Source organism: Tenrec ecaudatus, chromosome 7, assembly GCF_050624435.1.
Source record: "Tenrec ecaudatus isolate mTenEca1 chromosome 7, mTenEca1.hap1, whole genome shotgun sequence".
NCBI classification, from domain to species: domain Eukaryota; kingdom Metazoa; phylum Chordata; class Mammalia; order Afrosoricida; family Tenrecidae; genus Tenrec; species Tenrec ecaudatus.
In genome coordinates this window covers 21,321,075-21,342,071 of record NC_134536.1, presented here as the reverse complement: position 1 = coordinate 21,342,071, position 20,997 = coordinate 21,321,075, and the positions used below count along the sequence as shown (strand labels likewise).

Here is a 20,997-nt window from a genome sequence, read left to right as displayed (position 1 = left end):
GATTTCCATAAACAACAACTATACACATGGAACTTACTTATTAATTGCATAATAATCAAAGTAAGCACAGCCAGGGAATGACTATAGAAGAGATCATCAATTGCCCTTCTGCAAGTGTAAGTTGAAGCTCAATCTGTAAATGGTCCAGGGAGTAGGTATGACTGTGGAGTTCATATCTGACCTCCTCTGGCTTTCCTGTTACCATGAGTCAGGGTCAGACATGCCTCCACTCTCTGCCCTTCTTTATCCGATTTGAACACCAACGGTTCCTGCCACAACATTCTGCTGTGCTGGGCTTGCTCCTGTGTTTCAATGGCCACACAGAGCTCACAATCAATGGGGCTTGTTAGGGGAGCTACAGGACACCACAAGAAAATTAGTAAATAAGTAGCTCCCTTTCATATTTCTTGTTATATATGACTGAGAAAAGACAATCATTGGTCCACAAAAACATCTCTCCTTAGCCAATAGCCAAGTGTCTATCTTGTTCTCAGCCATAGGGTCCACTGGATAGGAAGCCAGACCTCTGCTCAACTGCACAGTTCCACGGTCTCAGTACTCTTCTCTTGTGTCTCCTGGCTTCCTTGCATTGTTCTCTGGCCTTGGCCTGGCTCCTTTTCTCCCATCATCTCTATGGTGCACGATACATCACATAGAATACTCGTGGCTAAAAGGGCCATATTAATTGACTACATCTCACAAAAGAAAACTAAGATAATTTCATGAGAGTCAAAATAGAACCTTGAGTACTGTATCCCTACTGAGTTTAGAGCTGATCTTGAGAATAAAACATTTATAAAAAGTGAGGGGGAAATACACATGGGTTGTCTCCCATGAATTCCTTCTGAACATAGACGAGGGTTGTGAAGAACCGTGGTAGCTGACAGAGGCCATGGGAAGCTTGATTATGGCAGACGTACTTAAGTGAAAAGGTAATAGCTCATCATTTTATCTACCTTTTGGCCTATTTTAAAGTTGTTTCATCATAGGGGGAAAAATGAAGGGAATGCAGGTGGATTAAGCCTCTGGTGAATCCCCTCTGACAGTAGACCAGGGCTATGAATATTCTTGCTATCGTGCAGAATGCAAAGGAAAATGGATTGTTGTAGATGCAGTTAGATTTAAAATTTTAAACAATACCTTTTGACCTCCCTTTTAACTCATTTAAAATTTGTTGTGATTTGTTATATTTCCTGCTTCCTTTCAATTAAGGTTTTCCTCTTGTTTATTTTGTTATTTTTAGTATGTTTTTGTATTGTGTTTTGTATGTTTACCTCTATAGGAAACCCAGGATAGGTAGATCTATAGAGCCAGTAACTGGATTAAAGGCTCATCAGGGGGTGTGGTAGGGGAGCTTGGGGGAAATAAGATGGAGAGCTAATAACAATGAGTACAAGCAGGGTCAAAATGTTGTAGTGATGCTTGTACAACTTTAAAAAATATGATCAAACTGCTGCAGTGCGTGATATGTGACTTGTGACCTCTCTGTTAATAAACTTCTTTTAAAAAGAAAATAGGTAAGCTGGTGCTAGCTAACAACGATTTCAAACCTAAAGTTGGCAATCCTATGTTTGTTACTAAAGATCCAGGGATCTTTAAGCCCGCCACGGTAGTATGGCATTTCAGTAGTAGGAAACGAATATGTACACATATGAAAAACTAGTAACCAGGGGCCTTCTTTTCGTGTGATGCCTCTTTCATGCAGAAAGGATACACATTCGTGGCCGAGGCATTTACCGGAGAGGCATTTGTAGCAGCTGCACGGTGGAAACTACGCATCATCGGGTCTTACCACCCCCTCCCATGCCTCGCTCGAGAAATTCCCAGCAATACCTTTGCCATGAAAGAAATCAGAGATTATTACATACCCAATGATAAGAAACTTATCTTCAGGTAATAACTGCTTTCCATAAGGGGGAATGTATTCTCATTATTGAAGCATTGTCTTTGGATAAATTCTGTAGCAGAATCGGAGTCAATTTTGAATGCCAATTTCAATCTTCATTTGAAAAGAGTTGACTAACAGAGTAATGTGCTAATATAGGTGACATATAGGTGGATTGTTGAATATAGTAGCATTGATATTTTCTTAGTCTACAATGGCATGCTTTTGCCTTCTATTATAAACATAATATGCTTGGTAACATTTTTCCTCTTATTACTTTCTCCTCTGTCTGTTCTTCCTTCAATTAATATATTGTGTTGACTGCTGTCCATCTGCTTACATTTCCTTCTCCTTTTCCTGAACCCCTAAATACTTAACTTGGATGGATTCCGTCTGAAATCCATTCTCTTTCATAATTTTGCTGATATCCGCTCTGATATGCCTCTCATCTCAAATTCTTCCTCTCTATCTTTGATGTTGCTGCACTACTCCAGATCCACCTACCAGTCCTCTATAAAATGACTGTGGTTCTGGAATCCAGGTTGCGATTTCGGTTGGTGGTACAGTCTACTATCTACCTATCTATCTAGCAAATTATCTAGGTGTATCACTATCACGGTTTTATTACTAGTGTTATCTTTACATATTAAAACATACAATTCTCTGCTGTGAAATCTTTGACAGTTTTCTGTTGGCCACAGAAAAAGATCAAATAACTTCACAGGTACCCAACATTCTTGCTCTGTGATCCAATACACAATACCTCTCTACTTCATTTTTTCAACTTAGAAAACACACACATATTACAACTTTGGACAGTAAAAGCTTTTGTGGTTCATATAAGGATTCAAAACGTCTGGGAAAATCTATTAACTTTTAATTCCGAAAGTTCATCAAAAATGGAAATGAAGATGAATGGAATGTGTCCATAACTCTCTGAAGCCTCCTTGTACAACATCCGTGGGTCCTGCTCTCTTAAAAAAATAAAAACAGAAACACATCTAATCTGCTGCAGAGTCAATTCTGAGTCACAGAGAACTTATAAATATTAGCAAATTGGTTTTCCAAAGGAAACACAATATATACATAAAGGATGATAGCTTAGGTCTTTTGGGATTTTTTTGGGAGGGGGGTGGTGTTGTATTCTGATTTGTTTCTTTTTTCTATAATCCCTACTTACCTATTTAACTTTTAAACACTTTCCCCTAAAAGGTATGTATAAATTTCTATAATAAAAAATATAACCCAAACCCCCAAGACCCACTGCCATCAACCGATTCCTACTCTTCGTGACCCCATTTGAGGCTTTTTCTAAGGCTATCGACTCTTTATGGAAGGTCATGGCCTCATCATGCTGCTGCAGAGGGACTGGTGGGTCCCAGCTGCTGATTTGGAAGTGAGTAGAGCAACGCTGACTAGTGTGTGCAGCGGTTATGAGCTATGCTGTGATCCTCATGGCCAGGAGTTCAAAACCACCAGCAGCTCTGTGAGAGAAAGACTGGGCTTTCTACTCCTGTAAACAGGTACAGTCTCAGAAACCCCAGGGCGTCTCTATGAGTCAACATTGACTTGACGGCAACGAGTTTGGCTTTTTGATTTTATGAGTTTTAATATCATAATAATGTTAAAAACATAATAAATTGTGAAAAACACATACTAAATTGAGGGCAATGGAAGGGGGGTGCATAATTTTAAAAATCTGTCTCCTTATATATTTTTGTATTGCCTCTTTGAATAAAATGAAAGGCACTAAAAATAACAGTTTCTATGAACTGTTTTAACTACTATGAAAGGAGAAATATAGAAAACCAAACTATCAAGACCTCTAATAGACTAAAGTGATTTTAACCAATATCTTAGTTAGTCTTTGCGAATGGTCTTAGAATCAAGGCGTGTGTTGGAATAGTTGAGGGAACTGCTTAAATAGTCTATGTGAAAGTTCAGATGTTAATAAATATATTACCTGTATTTATTAACCCAGTAGACTAGAGAAACAAATCCAGTGACAGTTGTGTACGTATGAGAAAGATTTATATTAAGAAATCATTCTATATTAAGAATGCATCTCAGGTCAGTCCATCTTAAGTCCATAAGTCCAATACTAGTCCATAAGTTCCCCTTCAGACGCATGCAGACACACGCAATGAAGAAGGCAGGAAGATTGCCTGGTGGGTGCAGTCATGGGGATCCACAGATAGTGGACACATGGTAGGGCTGGAGTGGCTCTCAGGTTGTTCAACAAGCAGGAAGGTAAAGGAGGAGAGGGGGAGGGGACATGCCCTGGCCACAGCATCAGACTGTGATCTCATTGACAGGTTTGACTCCATCCCTAGACAGGAGTAGCTACTTGACATAAAATCATCTACCTACCACATGGCCTTTACAGAGAAATGAAGCTATTCAAGTCCAGGGTGCTGTATGGCAAGGAACAACATTGACAACAGCAGAACTCTTTTCACGAAGAACCTCAGAAGACAACAAACACTAGAAATGGCTCCAGGGCTAATCATGTGCTGTTTAAAGAGTGTAGGTCAATTGACACTGTCAGCCTGTGTTTGATGGAGTTCATGCCCAAGGCTGCATTGTGTTGAGTGGACTGAAAGATAGCTTGGCTGGAGAGAGGGAGGCTTAGAAATAATACACGTGTATGCGATAAAGCAGCAATAGTGAAAAAGAGACTTTAATGATTGATAAGTAAAGGTGGGGCCTTATTTGATTGGCGCTTGTAGAGCGTGGCTGGGGGATGATTTGGTGATTGTGTTGCTATTAAGGTGTTGAGGATGGGGTATTAGTCTGGGTACATTACAGAAACAAATCCACAGAAACTCATTTATAAGAGAGTTTTATATAAAGGTTAAGTGCACATCAAGAAAACATCCAAACCCAGTACTGCCCTAGCCCACAAGTTCAACATTAGCCCATATGTTCGACACCAATCTACAAAGTCCTCCTCCATCTCACGAAATACACACAATGATGGTGACCGCAGGAAGAAAACCAAATCAGTTAGTGTGTAAGATTCTCAGCGCTGGCAGCGGTCTCCACATGGCTGCTCCAGCACCCAGGGACGCATTGGGGTAGGTCCATGTAGCTTATCTTCAGGGATGTCTTGCAGAAAGTGAGGCTTGCCAGCTAAAGCAGGTAACTGGCTAAGGAAGCTCAACCCTGGTCCAACCATCACAAAGCAAGAGACCCGAGAACTAGAAAGGTGAGGCTCACCAAGCCATTTATCCTCTCTGCCCTTCAATTAACCCAACATATGTTTATCAGCCAGGTTGGCAGAATAAACTTTAACGATATCAGATGGATAAATAGATCTATGTGTATATATTTACAGGTTTAGTATTAAGGTAGCAGATGTACATTGGGCCTCCACTCAAGTACTCCTTCAATGCAAGAATACTTTGTTCTATTAAACTGGCTTTCCTTGATGCTCACTTTCCCGACACGATCGCTGGAGACAAATGGATGCATAAGCAAATGTGGTGAAGAAAGCTGATGGTGCCTGGCTATCAAAAGATATAGCTTCTATGGTCTTAAAGACTTGAAGGTAAACAAGTGGCCATCTAGCTCAGAAGCAACAAAGCCCACATGGAAGAAGCACACCAGCCTGTGTGACCACGAGGTGCCAAAGGGATCAGTTATCAGGCATCAAAGAACAAAATAATCAAATCATTGTGATTCAGGGGGAGTACAGATTGAGGACCCAAGACCCATCTGTAGGCAACTGGACATTCCCTTACAGAAGGGTCACAGGGAGGAAACGAGCCAGTCAGTGCGCAGTGTAGCAATGATGAAACATAAAAGTTTCCTCTAGTTCCTAAATGCCTCCTCCCCCCACCCCACTATTATGATCCCAATTCTACCTTACAAATCTGGCTAGACCAGAGGATGTACACTGGTACAGATAGGAAATGGAAACACAGGGAATCCAGAGCAGATGATCCCTTCAGGACCAGTGCTGAGAGTGGCAATAGATGGCGGGTGGAGAAAGGTGGGGTGGAAAGGGGGAACCAATTACAAGGATCTACATATAAATTTCTCTCTGGGGGGTGGACAATAGAAAAGTGGGTGAAGGGAGATATTGGTCAGTTTAAGATATGACAAAATAATATTTTTTTAATTATCAAGGGTTCATGGGGGTGGGGGGAATTGGGGAGGGAGGGGGAGAAAATGAGGAGCTGATGCCAGGGGCTTGGGTGCAGAGAAAATGTTTTGAGAATGATGAGGCCAATGAATGTACAGATGTGCTTGACACAACTGATGTATGTATGGATTGTGATAAGAGTTGTATAAGCCCCAATATAATGATTTTTAAAAATACCCTTTATCACCATTCCTATTCCATGTTGTGCTGGCAGTCTTATCCAGAGCTATTAGGTAAGAAAGGTAACTTAAATGCGTGCAAATAGCAAAGAAGAAGTAAAACTTTATTTGCAGATGATATCACCAAAAACACAGAAAGTCCCTAATGCAAGAACATTGTTGGAACTAATCAAAAGATTCAGCTAAGTAGCAAAGAGCATTGTAAAATTGATTCTGGCAGATATAGTAAAGTTAACATGTAATATGGTATCATTTGGTCTCCCTTTTGACCCATTTTAAAGTTATTTCCATTTGGTGTTTGCTTTTTGTTTTTAAGTGAAAGGGAAATAGATGTGGGTTAAGTCCCTGGAGAATGACCTCTGACCGTGGACCAGGGTTGTGAGTAGTCTTGCTAATATGCATAATACAATGGCAAACAGGTTAAAATGTAGCACCCTATCTCTAGATCTCCCTTATTATCCATTTAAATTTTTCTAGTTTTTAATATTTTCTGCTTTATTTTTATTGAGGTTTTATCTGTTTTACTTTGTTGTTGCTGTTAGTTGTGTTGTTGTCATGTGATGTATTTTCTATACATAAAGTCCAGGACAGATAAACTTATAGAGACAGTATCTGTAGTAACGGTTCCTTGAGGCTATAGAAGGGGAGGTTGGAGGAAAATGGGGAGTTAATAAAGATGAGCACAAAAATGAAGAAAATATTCTAAAGCTGATGTGGTGATGATTGTACAACTTGTTTTGATGTGGCTGAAATATTGAATTGTATGATATGTGACTTATATGCCAATCAAAAAATGACCAAAAAAAGGTATTGCTTAGTTGGTTCTGACTCAGAGAGACCCTATGCACAATGGAGGGCAGCCCTATCCAGTCCTCACACCGACGGGTGATAGTGCCTGTTTTGATGAAGGATCCTGAGCTAAGAGGAACACATTTGTAGGGTGAGCAATAGGAAAACAATGAACTTATTTTGTGGTATTAAATACCATAGACCAAGGAACAGTGCAAGGGACATTGCCTAAAAATAGTTGGGATGGAGGTCCAGGTTGGAGAAGCTTTGAGTCTGTGTCTGCTCATGGACGTGCTCAGGAATGTTTGTAAAATGAGATTGAATATTCCCTGGGCTTAGAGCTTCATGATTCCCTGGCTTTTATAGACATGGTAGTGGAAGAGAAGCCTGACAAAGGAGACCTTCAGCAGGAGGGAATCTATGAAAGTTATCCTCCTAGGGGAAAGGTTTTAAAGAATAAAGACATGGGGGGTGGTTTACACAGTAAAACCCTCCTGTGCAGTCAAAGAAAGCTGAGAACAGGAGTTTCTGTAGACTTGAGAACAGGCTGCCTGAACAGCTGGCAAAGAGCAAGGCTTGCACCTGGACTGGGGGCAGAGAGGAGCTGGAGTGTGCCAAAGCCAGTGGGAGGTGTGGAGAGGAGGAGTTTGGGAAAAGACAGTGCGTTTTAGATGATGAGCCGCGGGGATAAAATAGAACAATAGGATCTGTACTGCAATATGGATTGGAGATTTGGGGTTTTTTGTTTGTTTTGATTTGTTTTTAGGATGGGAGAGATTTGCACATGTAATAAGGGAGAAGAAAGAGCAAGATTGAAGGTACAGGGGAGGAAGTATAATCAGAAAAGAAAATGTCTAGAAAAATTGAATATTCAGATTGGATCTTGAACATCTGGAACGATTCACCTGAAATGGGGGGAAACCCCAATCTCCTCAGGCCTATCAAGCGGGGAGTTGCAAAGGGTGGGTGAGGTGTGAGTTCACATTCCATCAATTGGAAGTTCCCAGCTTGCATGGGAAAGACTGAGGCTGCAAACTGCGGGCATTACTTTGATTTCTCTCTATTTTGTGTTTTCTTCAAAGTGAGGCACGAAGGCACTGTTTCTACTCTAGTTGTTCTTTTTGTCCAACTGAGGAGGATTGTATACGTAAAAGGGTTGGTGTGACGTGAGTTTGCAGATATATTAAGAGGTGGTGACAATAGCTTGTAGATCTATCAATTTTCTTGGTGCGTGCAGGTGGTTCAACCAGTTAATATACTTCCCTACTACTAGCCACCAGCGAACATGCTTGCCTGCTAATAGAGAGGTGGCAGGTTGGAGTCTACCTAGAAGGAGCTCAGGAGAAAATCTTGGTGGTCTGTTTCCCAAAAGCCAGCACAGTTCCACTCAACACCTTGATGCTACCATGAATCTGCGACTGGTTTGGACTTATTTTTCCCCTGACTAATCATATCTAAACAAAAAGTTACATTTACTTTGGAGATGTGATGATAGTGTTAGACTGATAACCACATAGTTGGCATCAGTTTGTTTAGAGTTAAATCAGCGGAAGCCCCATAAAGAGTCTCTGTGAGTTGGAATTGACTTGATGGCAGTGGCTTAACCTCGTTTGAGTTTACTGTGTGATGGTGAGTTTATTAGGACTTGATGGAGTATAAGGATCTTAGGGCAAAATATATATTAACTCTGTTATCCCCAGGATTTGAATGAACTTTCCAAAGTGGCATTACTTTTAGAGAACTGTATCCACACAGTGTCTAGTGTCTAGTGTCTTTTACTGACTTGAGAGAAAGATGACCAAAGTTGATGTTTTGGGTTATTTTCTATAGGTATTCAGCTAAGGGTGCATTACCACATCCTGTAACAATCCAGGTACGCACATCAAAATCAGATGCCTTCATCAAACTACAGATCCTAGAAAATGACGAGATCATTGTGAGCACCATTGGGAAAGGCCAGGCTATCATCCCAGCGTTTAACTTCCTGGGGAATGAAAAAGATCTGAGCTCCCAGTGTAAGTACGGTTTAAAAATTTTACCATTTGAATTCCCAAATAGATATTAATGTTTATTTAATTGATTTAAAAAAAACATTCCTTTAAGGTAAAATGTTGATTGGTTAACCGGTTGTTTACAAACACTGGCACACTATACAACACTGAACAAAAATACTATTTTGAAAATATTTATATTTTAATTGGTAATTTTTTTTCTTATTTGTGTCATTGGTTAGGGTCCCCCAAATGATGATAAATAAATGACTTACATAGACTCCCAATGGGAGAATATACCTTGTTTTATGTTCCTAATCTGGTACTTTTGACTGAGCTTTTGTCCCAGCCTTGGTAAACTAGGCAACATGCTGTAGACAATTAGGATATTAGGTTTTGTCCCTTTGAGGTGTACAATATCCTTCTTAGGCCATACCAGAAGGATCCAATTTATAAACCCTAGTAAGTGAGCCAGATTGCTTTAAACACACCTGGAATAGATTACACAAATTGCATTTCTCGCTTACACTTAAGGTTGAAGCACCCTATTGTGAGAAGAAGTACCTCCTATCCCAAGGGTGTGGATTTGTAAGTCAACAGTCCTTGCTTTGAGGGTGCCCAATGATTGACAATTTAATCTACCATGTATTTGCTATTTTCATTTGATTTTTTATGTCATGTCTTAATCCAGGAGGCATAGTTATGCCTTAGTGGGTGAACATTCTTGAAGATTGTGCCCTAACTCTGACTCTTGTCATTTGCTTAATATCCAGTCACTTAAGGTTTTTAATCTGTACAAGTAAACAATTCATATATTGTACTCTAAATCCATTCATTTCAGTGAAAAAGCTATCCCATACATATATACTTTCCTTTAAAAAATTAAATTCTCAACCATTAAAGTCTATAACATTGGCTCAATTAATGAGACTATCAATAAAATCATCACATAATAGTCCTCAATAAAAGGATAATTATGCCTCTAAATATATCTAGTTATATATATTAGAGATATGTATATAAACTGTATATATATGAATGGATTTTGAGCTTGTTCTTAATTGTAAGCCCTAATAAAAGACAAATCAGAGAAGCTAGAATGTATGAAGAAGAATGTGGCATCAAATTTGGAGAAATACTTATTAACAACCTGCAACATGCAGCACTTGCTGATGAAGATAAAGGATGTCAACCTTGAGTATGGACTACAACTCAAGGTCAGCTTGAGTATGGACTACAACTGGACCAATAGGGAGCATCATAATCAATCGAGAAAAGCTTGAAGTCTTCAAGGATGTTGTCTTGCTCTGATCCATAATCAATGCTCATGGAGGCTGCAGTCAAGAGAGAAAATATGCTGCATTGGCTAAGTTTGCTTCAAAAGACCTCGTTAGAGTATTGAAAAATAGGGAGGGTACTTTGAGGACTAAAGTGCATCTGACCCAAGCCAGGATCTTCCATTTACTTTATATTCGTGTGGAAAATGGAACCCTGTATAAGGAAGACTGAGAAAGAATCACTGTGTTAGAATTTTGATGCTGACCAAGATTGTTGAACGCATCATGGACTGCCAGAAGGACAAGCATCTATCTCAGAAGTGCTCCCACAGTACTCCTTAGAGGCAAGGATGGTGAGACTTTGTTTTACATACTTTGAGCAGGTTATCAGGAGAGACCCCTCCTGGAGAAGGACATCATGTTTGGTAAATCAGAGGGGCAGTGGAAAAGTAGGCAGGCCTTCAAGGAGATGGATTGACACTTCAAGGAGATGGATTGACACTTCAAGGAGATGGATTGCTGCCTCAGTGGGCTCAGGCGCAGGGACAATTGTGAGAATGGGGAAGAACTGGACAATGTTTGGTTCTCTTGTGCATAGAGTCACTATGGGTTGGAACCACTCCATCACTCTTAAAAACAATAATCATATACATTCACTTCTTAAGACATGCTCTACTCAATACTTGCCCTTGTGGAGATAAAACTGAAGATATGAGTGCTATAGCAAGCTGTGCTGAAATCAGAAAGAACAGAATCTGGAGTCTTAAGAACATATCTTAAAACAAGCAGCCATCTAAGTGCAGTGCCAGCTAAGTCCACAGGAAAGAAGCACCCCAGTTGTGTGATCCACAGAGTGTGTGTAATAAAGTCTAAGGATAGAGGAAGGAATGTATTGAAGCTTAAATTCTGAGCACTTGGTTTGAAGAGGCTATGAATGACAGTGGAAGTCCGAAATCCATTTGGTTGTTTCCAGTGACTCCCCTGTGACCATTGGAGAGGAATGTGGATAGCCTTAATATCATACAAGTGCAATAGGAGCATACAACTTTCCTCTAGTCCTTTAATGCCCCCCGTATCATGACCCCAAGTCTACCTTACAAATCCAGCTAGACCAGAGCATGTACACGAGTACAGATAAGAGCTGGAAACACAGGGAATCTAGGACAGAGAAACCCCTCAGGACCAACATTGAGAGTAGCCATACCAGGAAGGAAAGGGGAAGGTGGGGAAAGGGGAAACCGATCACAATGATCTACCTATAATCCCCTCCCAGGGGTTTGGACAACAGAAAAGTGGGTGATGGGAGACCTCAGTCAGTGTAAGACATGAAAAAATAATAATTTATAAATTATCAAGGGTTCATGGGGAAGGAAGGGCGAAAAATGAGAAGCTGATACCAAAGTATCAAGTTGAAAGAAAATGTTTTGACAATGATGATGGCAACAAATATACAAATGTGCTTGACACAGTAGATGGATGTATGGATTGTGATAAGAGCTGTATGACCCCTAATAAAATGATTTTACAAAAGGAGAACGTAGATTAATAGAGATGGAGTTAGGTTAGAATTGAACACATTGTCATCTGTTCACCTTTTTAACCCATTTTAAATTTGTTTTAGCTTTTACTATTTTCTGATTTTCTTTAGATTGAGATTTTTGTGTGGTTTGCTAATTGTTCTTGGTAAATATATTTTTTTGTCATATGAAATCTAGGATAGGTAAATCTACAGTGACAGGAACAGGAATAATGGTTTCTTAGGGATCCAGCAGGAGAAGTTGGGGGGAAATGAGGACCAGAAAGAAGAAAATGTTCTAGTCAATTGTGGTGATGCTTGCACAACTATTGTGTTGCTAGGTGCCGTCCAGACGGCCCGACTCATAGTGCACAACACTGCGCAACAGAAGGAAACCCTGCAGGGTCCAGTGGCATCCTCACCAGGTTTCTTTGCCTGAGCTCAGTGATGAAGCCACTGTGTCAATCAATCTTGTTGAGGGTCACCCAGTTCCTTTGCTATGGCTCTGCTGTACCAAACCTGATGTCCTTCTCCAGGGACTGGTCTCTCCTGATATGTCCAAAGTATGTAAGGTGAAGCCATCTTTGCTTCTAAGGAGTACTCTGGCCTTACTTCTTCCAACAAAGATCAGCTTGTCTTTTTAGCAGTCCATGGTATTTTCAATATTTTTCTCTAGTGTCACAATTCAAATGCATTGATTCCTCTTATTCAGTGTCCACCTTTCACATGCATGTGAGGCAATGTAGAACGCCATAATCTGGGTCAGGCCTATCTTAGTCCTCAAAGTAACATTATTCTTGCTCTTCCTTAATCTAAAGAGGTATTTTGTGGCTGATTTGCCTAATATAATACAGCTTTTGATCTCGACGGCTGTTTCCATGAGCATTGATTTTGGATTCAAGCAAATCAAAATCCTAGACAACTTCAACCTTTTCTCCATTTATCATGATATTACCTATTGGTCCAGTTGTGAGGATTTTTGTCTTCTTTATTTGAGCTATAATAACCTTGATCTTCATCAGCTATTTCTTCAAGTCTTCCTTGTTTTCAGCAAACAAGATTGTGCCATCGAGTTATCTCAGGTTGTAAACACACCTTCCTCTAATTCTGATGCCACATTCTTCTCCATATTATCCAGCTTCTCTGACGATTTGTTCAGCATACAGATTGAAAAGTTGGGGGTGAGAGGATACAATCTTGATGCACACCTTTCCTGATTTTAAACCATGCAGTATGCCCACATTCTGTTCTGTTTGCAAAAACTGCCTCTTGATCCATGTACGTGCTCTGAATGAGCACAATGAAGTGTTTTGCAGTTTCTATTCTTCTCAAGGTTACCCATAGTTTACTCTGGTCACACAGTTGAAGGCCTTTGCACAGTAAATGAAACACAAGTAAACATCTTTCTGGTAGTCTCTGCTTTAAACCAAGATCCATCTGACAGCAGCACTGATTTCCCTTGTTCCACATTCCCTTCTGGATCTGGCCTAAAGTTCTAGCAGTTCTCTGGCTACTCTGCTGCAACCACTGCTGCAACCAAGATTTTCTTATGTGAGATATCAATAAGAGTATTCTGTAGTTTACATATTCTGTAGGATCACTTCCTTTGGAATGGACATAAATATGATTCTCTTCCAGTCAGTTGGCCAAGTACTGTCCTCCAAATTTCCTGGCATAGATGAATGAATCAGTCCTTCCAGTGCTTCTTCAGCTTGCTGAAACCTTTTGCTTGATACGCCATCAATTCCTGGCTTTTGAATAATACTTTTAGTGCAGTTTGAACTTCTTCCTTCAGTACCATTGATTCTTGCTCATGTGCTACCTCCTGAAATGGTGTAGTGTTGACTAATTCTTTTTAGTATGGTGACTGTATATTATTTCCATCCTTTCTTGATGTTTCTTGCATCATTCAATATTTGCCCATATAATTTTTCAGAATTGCAACTTGAACCTTGAATTTTTTCTTCAGTTTTCACAGTTTCAGATATGCTGAGCATGTCCTTCCCTTTTGATTTTATCATTCTAGGTCTCTGCACATTACATTATAATTTTTTATTTTGTATTCTCAAGCTGCCCTTTGAGAATTTTATTCAGCTCCTTGATATCCTCCTTTCTTCACTTTACTGTAAACTACTCTACGATTGTTCTACAATTACTCTATGATTGACAGCAAGTTTCACAGTCTCCTCTGATTTTGATGTTTTCTTTCCTGTCTTTTTAATGACATTTTGCCGTCTTCATGTGGGATAGTCTTGATATCCTCCCAGAGATCATCAGGCCTCTGTCCTTAGTATTCAGTGTGTCAAATATGTGCATGACATGTTCTTAAATTTTAGGTGGAATAGACTCAAGGTCATATTTTGGCTCTGGTGGACTTGATTTCCTTTTTTTCAATTTTATCTTGAACTTCCTGATCTTGTTGTAACTGCTGATAGTGAACTTTTCCATTGCCTTCCCATAGATGTAGTCAATTTGATTTCTGTGCATTCCATCTAGGGAAGTCCATGTATAGTTGCCATTTTTTTGTTTTTAGAAAAAGGTCTTTCATATGAATAAGTCATTGGTTTTGTAAAATTCTCTTGTGTGATCCTCAGCTTCATTTCTATCACCACCTTTATATTCCAACTACTGCTCCTTCTTCTGTGTTTCCAGATTTCGTATTCCAATCACCAATGATTATCTTTATTGCATGTTTGATCAATTTCTGACTGAAATGTTTGCTAGCATTATTCAACTTCTTCATCACTACCTTTTGTAATAGGTGCATAGATTTGAATAATATTTGTATTAACTTGATTTCCTTGAAGGTGGATAGGTTTAATCTGATCACAGATAGCACTGTACTTCATGATGGATTTAGTGAGATCCTTTCTGGCAATGAGTTTTCTTGCCATTCCTCTAGATTGTGTTATTCCTCATGATTTTGTTATTCTTTGTGTTGCACAAGCATGTCAAGTATGTTTAAGTCATTGAACTATATGGTATGTGAATTATATGTCAATAAGACTTAAAAACTTTTAAAAGTTCAATAAGAGTGATGGTGATGCATTTATTTAAAAGGGAAGTCAGTAGCATTTAACTTAAAAAAATTACATGAAGTCTGTTGTAACTCATAGTGACTGTGTAGGATAGTGTAGAACCGCTCTTTAGGATTTCCAAGACAGTAAATCTTTAGGAGAGTAGACAGCCTAATATTTCATCTATAGAACAGCTGATGAGCTTGAACCTCCCAGCTTGAGGTTAGTAACCCAACACCTAATCCACAGAACCACTCAAACTCACTGCTATCAGGTCAATGCTGACTCACAGCGACCCTTATATAACCGCATAGAAGTGCCCCTGTGAGTTTCCAAGACTAGTACTCTTTGTGGAAGTAGAAAGCCAGGTCTTTCAACTGAGGAGATGCTGGTTTCGAACTGCCGACCATGTGCATCTTCAGCCCAACATGTTACCAATACACCACCAGGACTCCTAGGGTTCCATTTATCATTAAGTCTTATGTTTATCGTTGTGCTATAAGAATTCCCTCTATAAAATATAAGTTGTTTCTATGAAGAATGTTAATATTCAGTTGGGAATTTCATAAATTATTATTCATCGTTTAGAGATGACATCATATCTCACTCCTTTTAACTTTTTTACATTTTAAAATTTTGAACCAATTTTTTATTCTTGGAATAAAATTTGTCCTTAATGTTTTAGTAAATCATTTCTGAGTACTATATTATATTCATTTTAAGTATCATTTAAAATATTATCTGAATGTATAATCATTTTAAATGTTTCTATTTGTATTTTTAAAAATCTTCTTGAACAAACTTTACAAAGAGTTTTCTGTAGTTTTCTTAGAAAGAACTTTTGGATTTGTTCATTGAGCCTAATGGCTCTTTTTTATCTGTAGTCTATATTAGCAATACTCATATTTTTTTTAAATTACTTTTTTTAAAAGTAAAAATATTACTTTTTAAAAAATATTCTTTTTTTCTGGAATCTCCAGTTGAAATACTAGTTAACCATTTCTAATTCTAGGTTGAGTAAATCTATTTAATTTAATTCTAATTTTCTAACTATAGCTTTTAAAATAGTGGGACTGTTTTATATACAGTGTTGCTATATTGGGCCACTCCTGAATATATGATTTTAATTCTATTTTCTCTATAACTTGGTACATTTGTATTTTTTAAAGTTCTAACCCATAAAATTATTTGGGGTAAATACTTGTGTTTTCTAATTAAATTATACTTTGGTTAGAAGCGTGTGCTTTACGTGTTTTCTGCTTTGACAAGCTGGTTGACATTAGTGTATGTGTGCTTTAAAAACCAGTTTTGGTTAGTTTTTCACTGGGACTTGAACTTGATGACTCAGACACTAAGGTGCACAGAGCAATCAGAATCCAGAAGCTGAGTCGTAATTCGATGGATGGTTTTCATTGGGAAAGAATAGATGCCCCCAAACCAAGCTGGCTTTATCCTCTCTTCAAAGGTGCATTGAGTCGAGTGATGGCTTGCCATCACAGTCAGCGGTTCAAACCTACCTACTGTTCTGTGGGAGAAAGCTAAGGTGGTCTGCTCCAATACAGACAGACACTTTCAGACGCAGGGGAGTAGCTCTCCTCTGTTTGGCAGGGTCTCTGTGAGTTAGAATTGACTAGAGAGCAGTGAGTAGGAACCGTGGAGCCATGTCTGAGTTAGTATTGTGCCGCAGGGGTGTTTGCCTTGGAAGAGTAGAGAGTTCAGAAGACAGCATGCTATGATGACACAGTTGGGACAGAAAACGCTGTCAGCAAAGGTGAGACTGCACTGTATCTTAGAACCGAGTTAGAAAAAGCAAATGAAGCTGAAACTCACAGTTCTTTTTTGGAAAAGAAAAAGGAAAGCTCTGCCTCCTCCTATCATCCATAAAATCACCCCTGGAACCCTCGAGGGGTGCATCCAGCTGCTCACCAAGAGGTCGGAGGTTCAAATCTACCAGGAGGCATGTTGGAGGAAAAGCCCAAAAAGCTACTTCTGAGGAAAACAAACCACAAAGCATCCTTGCCAACTCTGAGGAGCAGAGTTCGGCTGTGACATCGCTGGGGCTGCCGTGACTTGGAATGGACTCAGTATCAGCTGTTGTTTTTTCTTTCTTTCTTAAAGTTCTCAGCATTATTGGTGGTTTTGTGTTTAAATCTGTATACACCTCACTTATAGATGTTTTCTCCAGGTCTGTTAATGCCTTTAATTCGTGAGGTCAGCTACCCTTTCTCTTTGGAATAGCTTTGTTTCCTTTGCTCTCATCCATTCTATGCAGGCTCTAGAATGGATTTCCTGAGGGATACCTTCATTTCAACAGCCCCAGAGGCACCCCTCTGCTTTCTCCCATTCCACTAATTACATCATGTTTCTTATTGTTTTTCTAAACTAGCCGTCATCAACATTCACCCATCAATTTTGTTTTCCCCTTAATTCCTCAACCTTCCTAGCGTGTCTGCCTAGGGAAGGGACATCAGGGTCAGCAGCTGTGCCTGTCCAGAATGCTGGTAGCAAGGACAGCCTGGCAAGTGCTTTTCCGTTAGTCCGCTCCCATTCGTGTTGGGTGCGGTAACATTGGTACAAGACTAGGGGCTATCTTGAGTAGTATTTAGTGTACGAGGCAATGTGACATTATTTACAGTCAACCCCAATTTTGCCATCCATGGAGATGGTATTATCCATCCAATTCAGCCCTTGGGAAATCTGGCATACAGATTCAGCAAGAATCTCTATGAATCTGGCCCACTGCTTGGTCTAAGGAAATACAACTTAGAGTCCCAAATTGATAAAAAAAAAGCTTTTGTTCTAATCCTTTACTTATTTTAATAGCATTTGCATCTTTATGTGCAAAAACTAATCCAGAGTACGTAGCTTTCCCTGTGCGCACCTGGTGCCACTGATGTCATTGTCGGACATGAACCAGGTCTGTGCAGGATTTCGAGGGGATCTTCACCACAGCCACCTGCAAACCTTGCCTTTGTTTCTGGCAGAGAGAGCAGACCTTCCTGACATTGTGGATCTGAGGGTGTAAGAAGGATGTGTCTGGATAAAGTCCATTGAGCCGACGTGGGTGGGTTTCCACCTAAGACCCCAACTCTACTTTGAGGTCTGGCTAAAAGTAAAGCCTATTCTTTCTGGGAATTCTTAATTCGACTTTTACTATACCAATCAAATATAATCTAACTAATGGCTTATAGGATCTCTGCAATCACAACAATCTTATCGATTTCCATGACACACATGAGCCCATTTTATAATGCCCTATAGGAGAAACATTTCCATGTCCATAATATGCTCAGTTAAACACATAACCATTAACTCTTAAGAATACTTAACATTTGACTTCTCAACCCCTGAACTCTATCTATTTATGTTCATATGACCTGTGTCTTTGGCAGGGTAGATCCAGTAGGCCCTAGCCCCATATCAATCCTTAACAACTTCAACCTTTTGTCTATTTATCATGATATTTATTGGTTTATTTGAGCATTTTTGTTTTCTTTATTGAGGTAATTAGGTTATTGTGCCAACCTGGCCAATAAACACAGGTGGGATTAATTGAAGGGCAGAGAGATAAATGGTTCAGTGAGCCTAGCCTTTCGAGTTCTCGGGTCTCTTGCTTTGTGATGGTCGGAACAGGGTGCAACAGCCTTGGCCAGTTCCCTGCTTCAGCTGGCAAGGCTCACTTCCTACAAGACATCCCCAAGGAAAAGCCACGTGGACCTACCCCGATGCCGCCCTAGGTGCTGGAGCAGATGTGTGGAGACCCCTGCCAGTGCTGAGATGTTTATATGTTCTCTGATTCGGCTTTCCTCCTGCAGTTGGGTCATAGTGTGTGTTTTGTGAGATGGAGCAGGACTTTGTGGATTGGGGTCAGACATATGGGTTAATGTTGGACTCGTGGGTTAGAGCAGCACTGGGTTGGGATGTTTTCTTGTTGTGCACTTACCCTTTATATAAAACTCTCTCTTATACCTATGAGTTTCTGCTGATTTGCTTCTCTAATGTACCCAGCCTAATATCTTTACACTGAGTTGTAATCCAGACTGATGGCTACAGTCTTTGGTCTTCATCGGTGCTTCAAGTCCCCTGGGATCTCAGAAGCTAGGAGTCTGTGTATTACAGGCTGTTAACGATCCTTCTCCCGTCCAGATGCTGCATTCTTCAGGTAGACTAGATTCTTGAATTATTTGCTCAGCATGCAGATTGGATAAGCATGGTGACAAACTCCTTTGTGATTTTAAACCAAGTAAAATAATCCAGTGTCACGTAATTCTGTTTGAAATATGAGGATCATGTGTGAGTTTCTGTTCTCAAAGGTATACCTCAGTGCTGTTGGTTACTCAGTGGCTACAAACAGATGCTGCAGGTGTGCTATCCAGTTCTTGTTTTTATGTAGGAGAATAAATAAAAGCAATGCTTATTCTTCTGTCATGGCTAGTATTCCCAGTTCCCTGTGTCATTCACTTGCTCCCCCTCATTACATGTTCAATGAAGAAATAAACAACAGTCATCAACTCTCTGTTTCTATCTCTTCAAGAAGTATCTGTAGGATTTACTAAATAAAGATGGATACAGATGTAAAAATCAAATGAAAGTTTTTATACTTGAGATATGATACACGATACTAAACATTGTGAAACTCAGAATATAGAAATAGTTCAGGGGCATCCAAGTGGCGTAAAATGAGTGAAGAGTTATCGAGTTGTGTATTATTGTAGCATTCGCTGGGTAAGCAGAATATATGCTGCTCGCTGTAGGTCACCTACTGTTATTATTAAGTTTTCTGTAAGAGCAGTACTTGTATAAGAGCCATTGAAAGTAGTTTATATTTTACTAAAACAAACCAAGTTACCTGTGTGTGCATGTGCGTGTGTTTAGAAAGGAATGTAGTTACAGAATACAGGCAATAATAACTAGTCATTTCATATATGTTGACGGAATTTAATATTTCTCCTATTCAGCTAGCAAGCAAATTCTTTTTACTCATCCCTCTCCCAAGAAAGAGCCGGAGACATATGTAAAGAAGAGGTCTGCGGCAGGGAGTCAGAAATCCTATAAGGGTAGACCTGGCAGTGCAGCAATAGACGTGAGTCCCGTTAGTGTGGACGAGGAGAACGTCATTGTGCCCACTATCGAAGAAACTCCCAGCGCACCACAACAGGTATGCTGGCATTTAAGGAAAGTCTGTAATTCCATTGTTCCTAAAATGTAACATCAAATATCTTCATCCTCTTGGCAAAATTCGTCAATGAATAATCCTTTCTATATCGAGTGCCATCTATGTAAAGCCAAAACTGAAGAATAAAAAGGTATTGAGCAATTTCTTGTTCTCAGAACTTTATATATATATATGAAATTTAGATTTTCACACTGGTCACATAATGCAAATGTTCTCCTCTTAGTTGGCATCTGAAATATAAAAACCTCTCTGCCACAAGTCAATGTTGCCTCCTGGCCACACTGTAGGGCAGGATAGAACTGCTCTGTGGGTTTCAGAGATTGTGACTCTACAGTAGTGAAAATATCGCATATGATTAATACCTAATTTGTACACGCCTTGAATTAAGGACTGCAAGGCCAGAAATACGGTGGACACATATTAGCACAGAGCTGGAAGTGTGCCCTGTCCTTGGGAAAGAAAACAAAGTCCACTGCCAGCGAATTAATTCCAACTTCGTGACCCGATCGCACAGAGGTGACGTCCCCATAGCGTTTCCAAGGTTGTAAATCTGCATGTGACAGACTTGCACATCTTGTCCCTGCAGAGACCTGGGGGGGTCCCAACCACTGGACTTCCAGTTAGCAGCCAAGTTCTTAACCATTGCAGGCCCAGGGCTCCTTGAAAAGAAATGAGATGGGAGCAATGAATCCTAACATAACAGCAATTACAGTAAAGGCAAATAGATGCGTCCATTTCAAAGCTAAAAATTTCAAGGTTGATCAAAAGCCAGCTGCAACCATATGGAGTCTGAAAGCGATGATTCTCAAGAAAAGTGGTATATGGAAAGCTAGAATATAAAACGATAAGAAAGACATACATTGCACATAGGAGCCAAGACAGAGACGTGAGCATAATCATACCAACCTAATACATAGCATGCATAGGAATAGTATATACACCAACAAACGGAAGGAAGATTCAATTCAGTAGACAGGACCCTCACGAACCTACAGGCCTCTGGCTATGCAGCTCCAGTAT

At 39.7% G+C, this 20,997-nt stretch overlaps 1 protein-coding gene across 1 annotated transcript in view; it reads left to right on the top strand.

Moving 5' to 3' along the window:
- ADGB (androglobin) overlaps positions 1-20,997 on the top strand; it is a 226,980-nt gene that overhangs the window by 155,629 nt on the left and 50,354 nt on the right. The window contains 3 exon segments of the mRNA XM_075553888.1: positions 1,706-1,893; positions 8,831-9,015; positions 19,760-19,959. Coding sequence (XP_075410003.1) covers positions 1,706-1,893; positions 8,831-9,015; positions 19,760-19,959 — 573 coding nt within the window.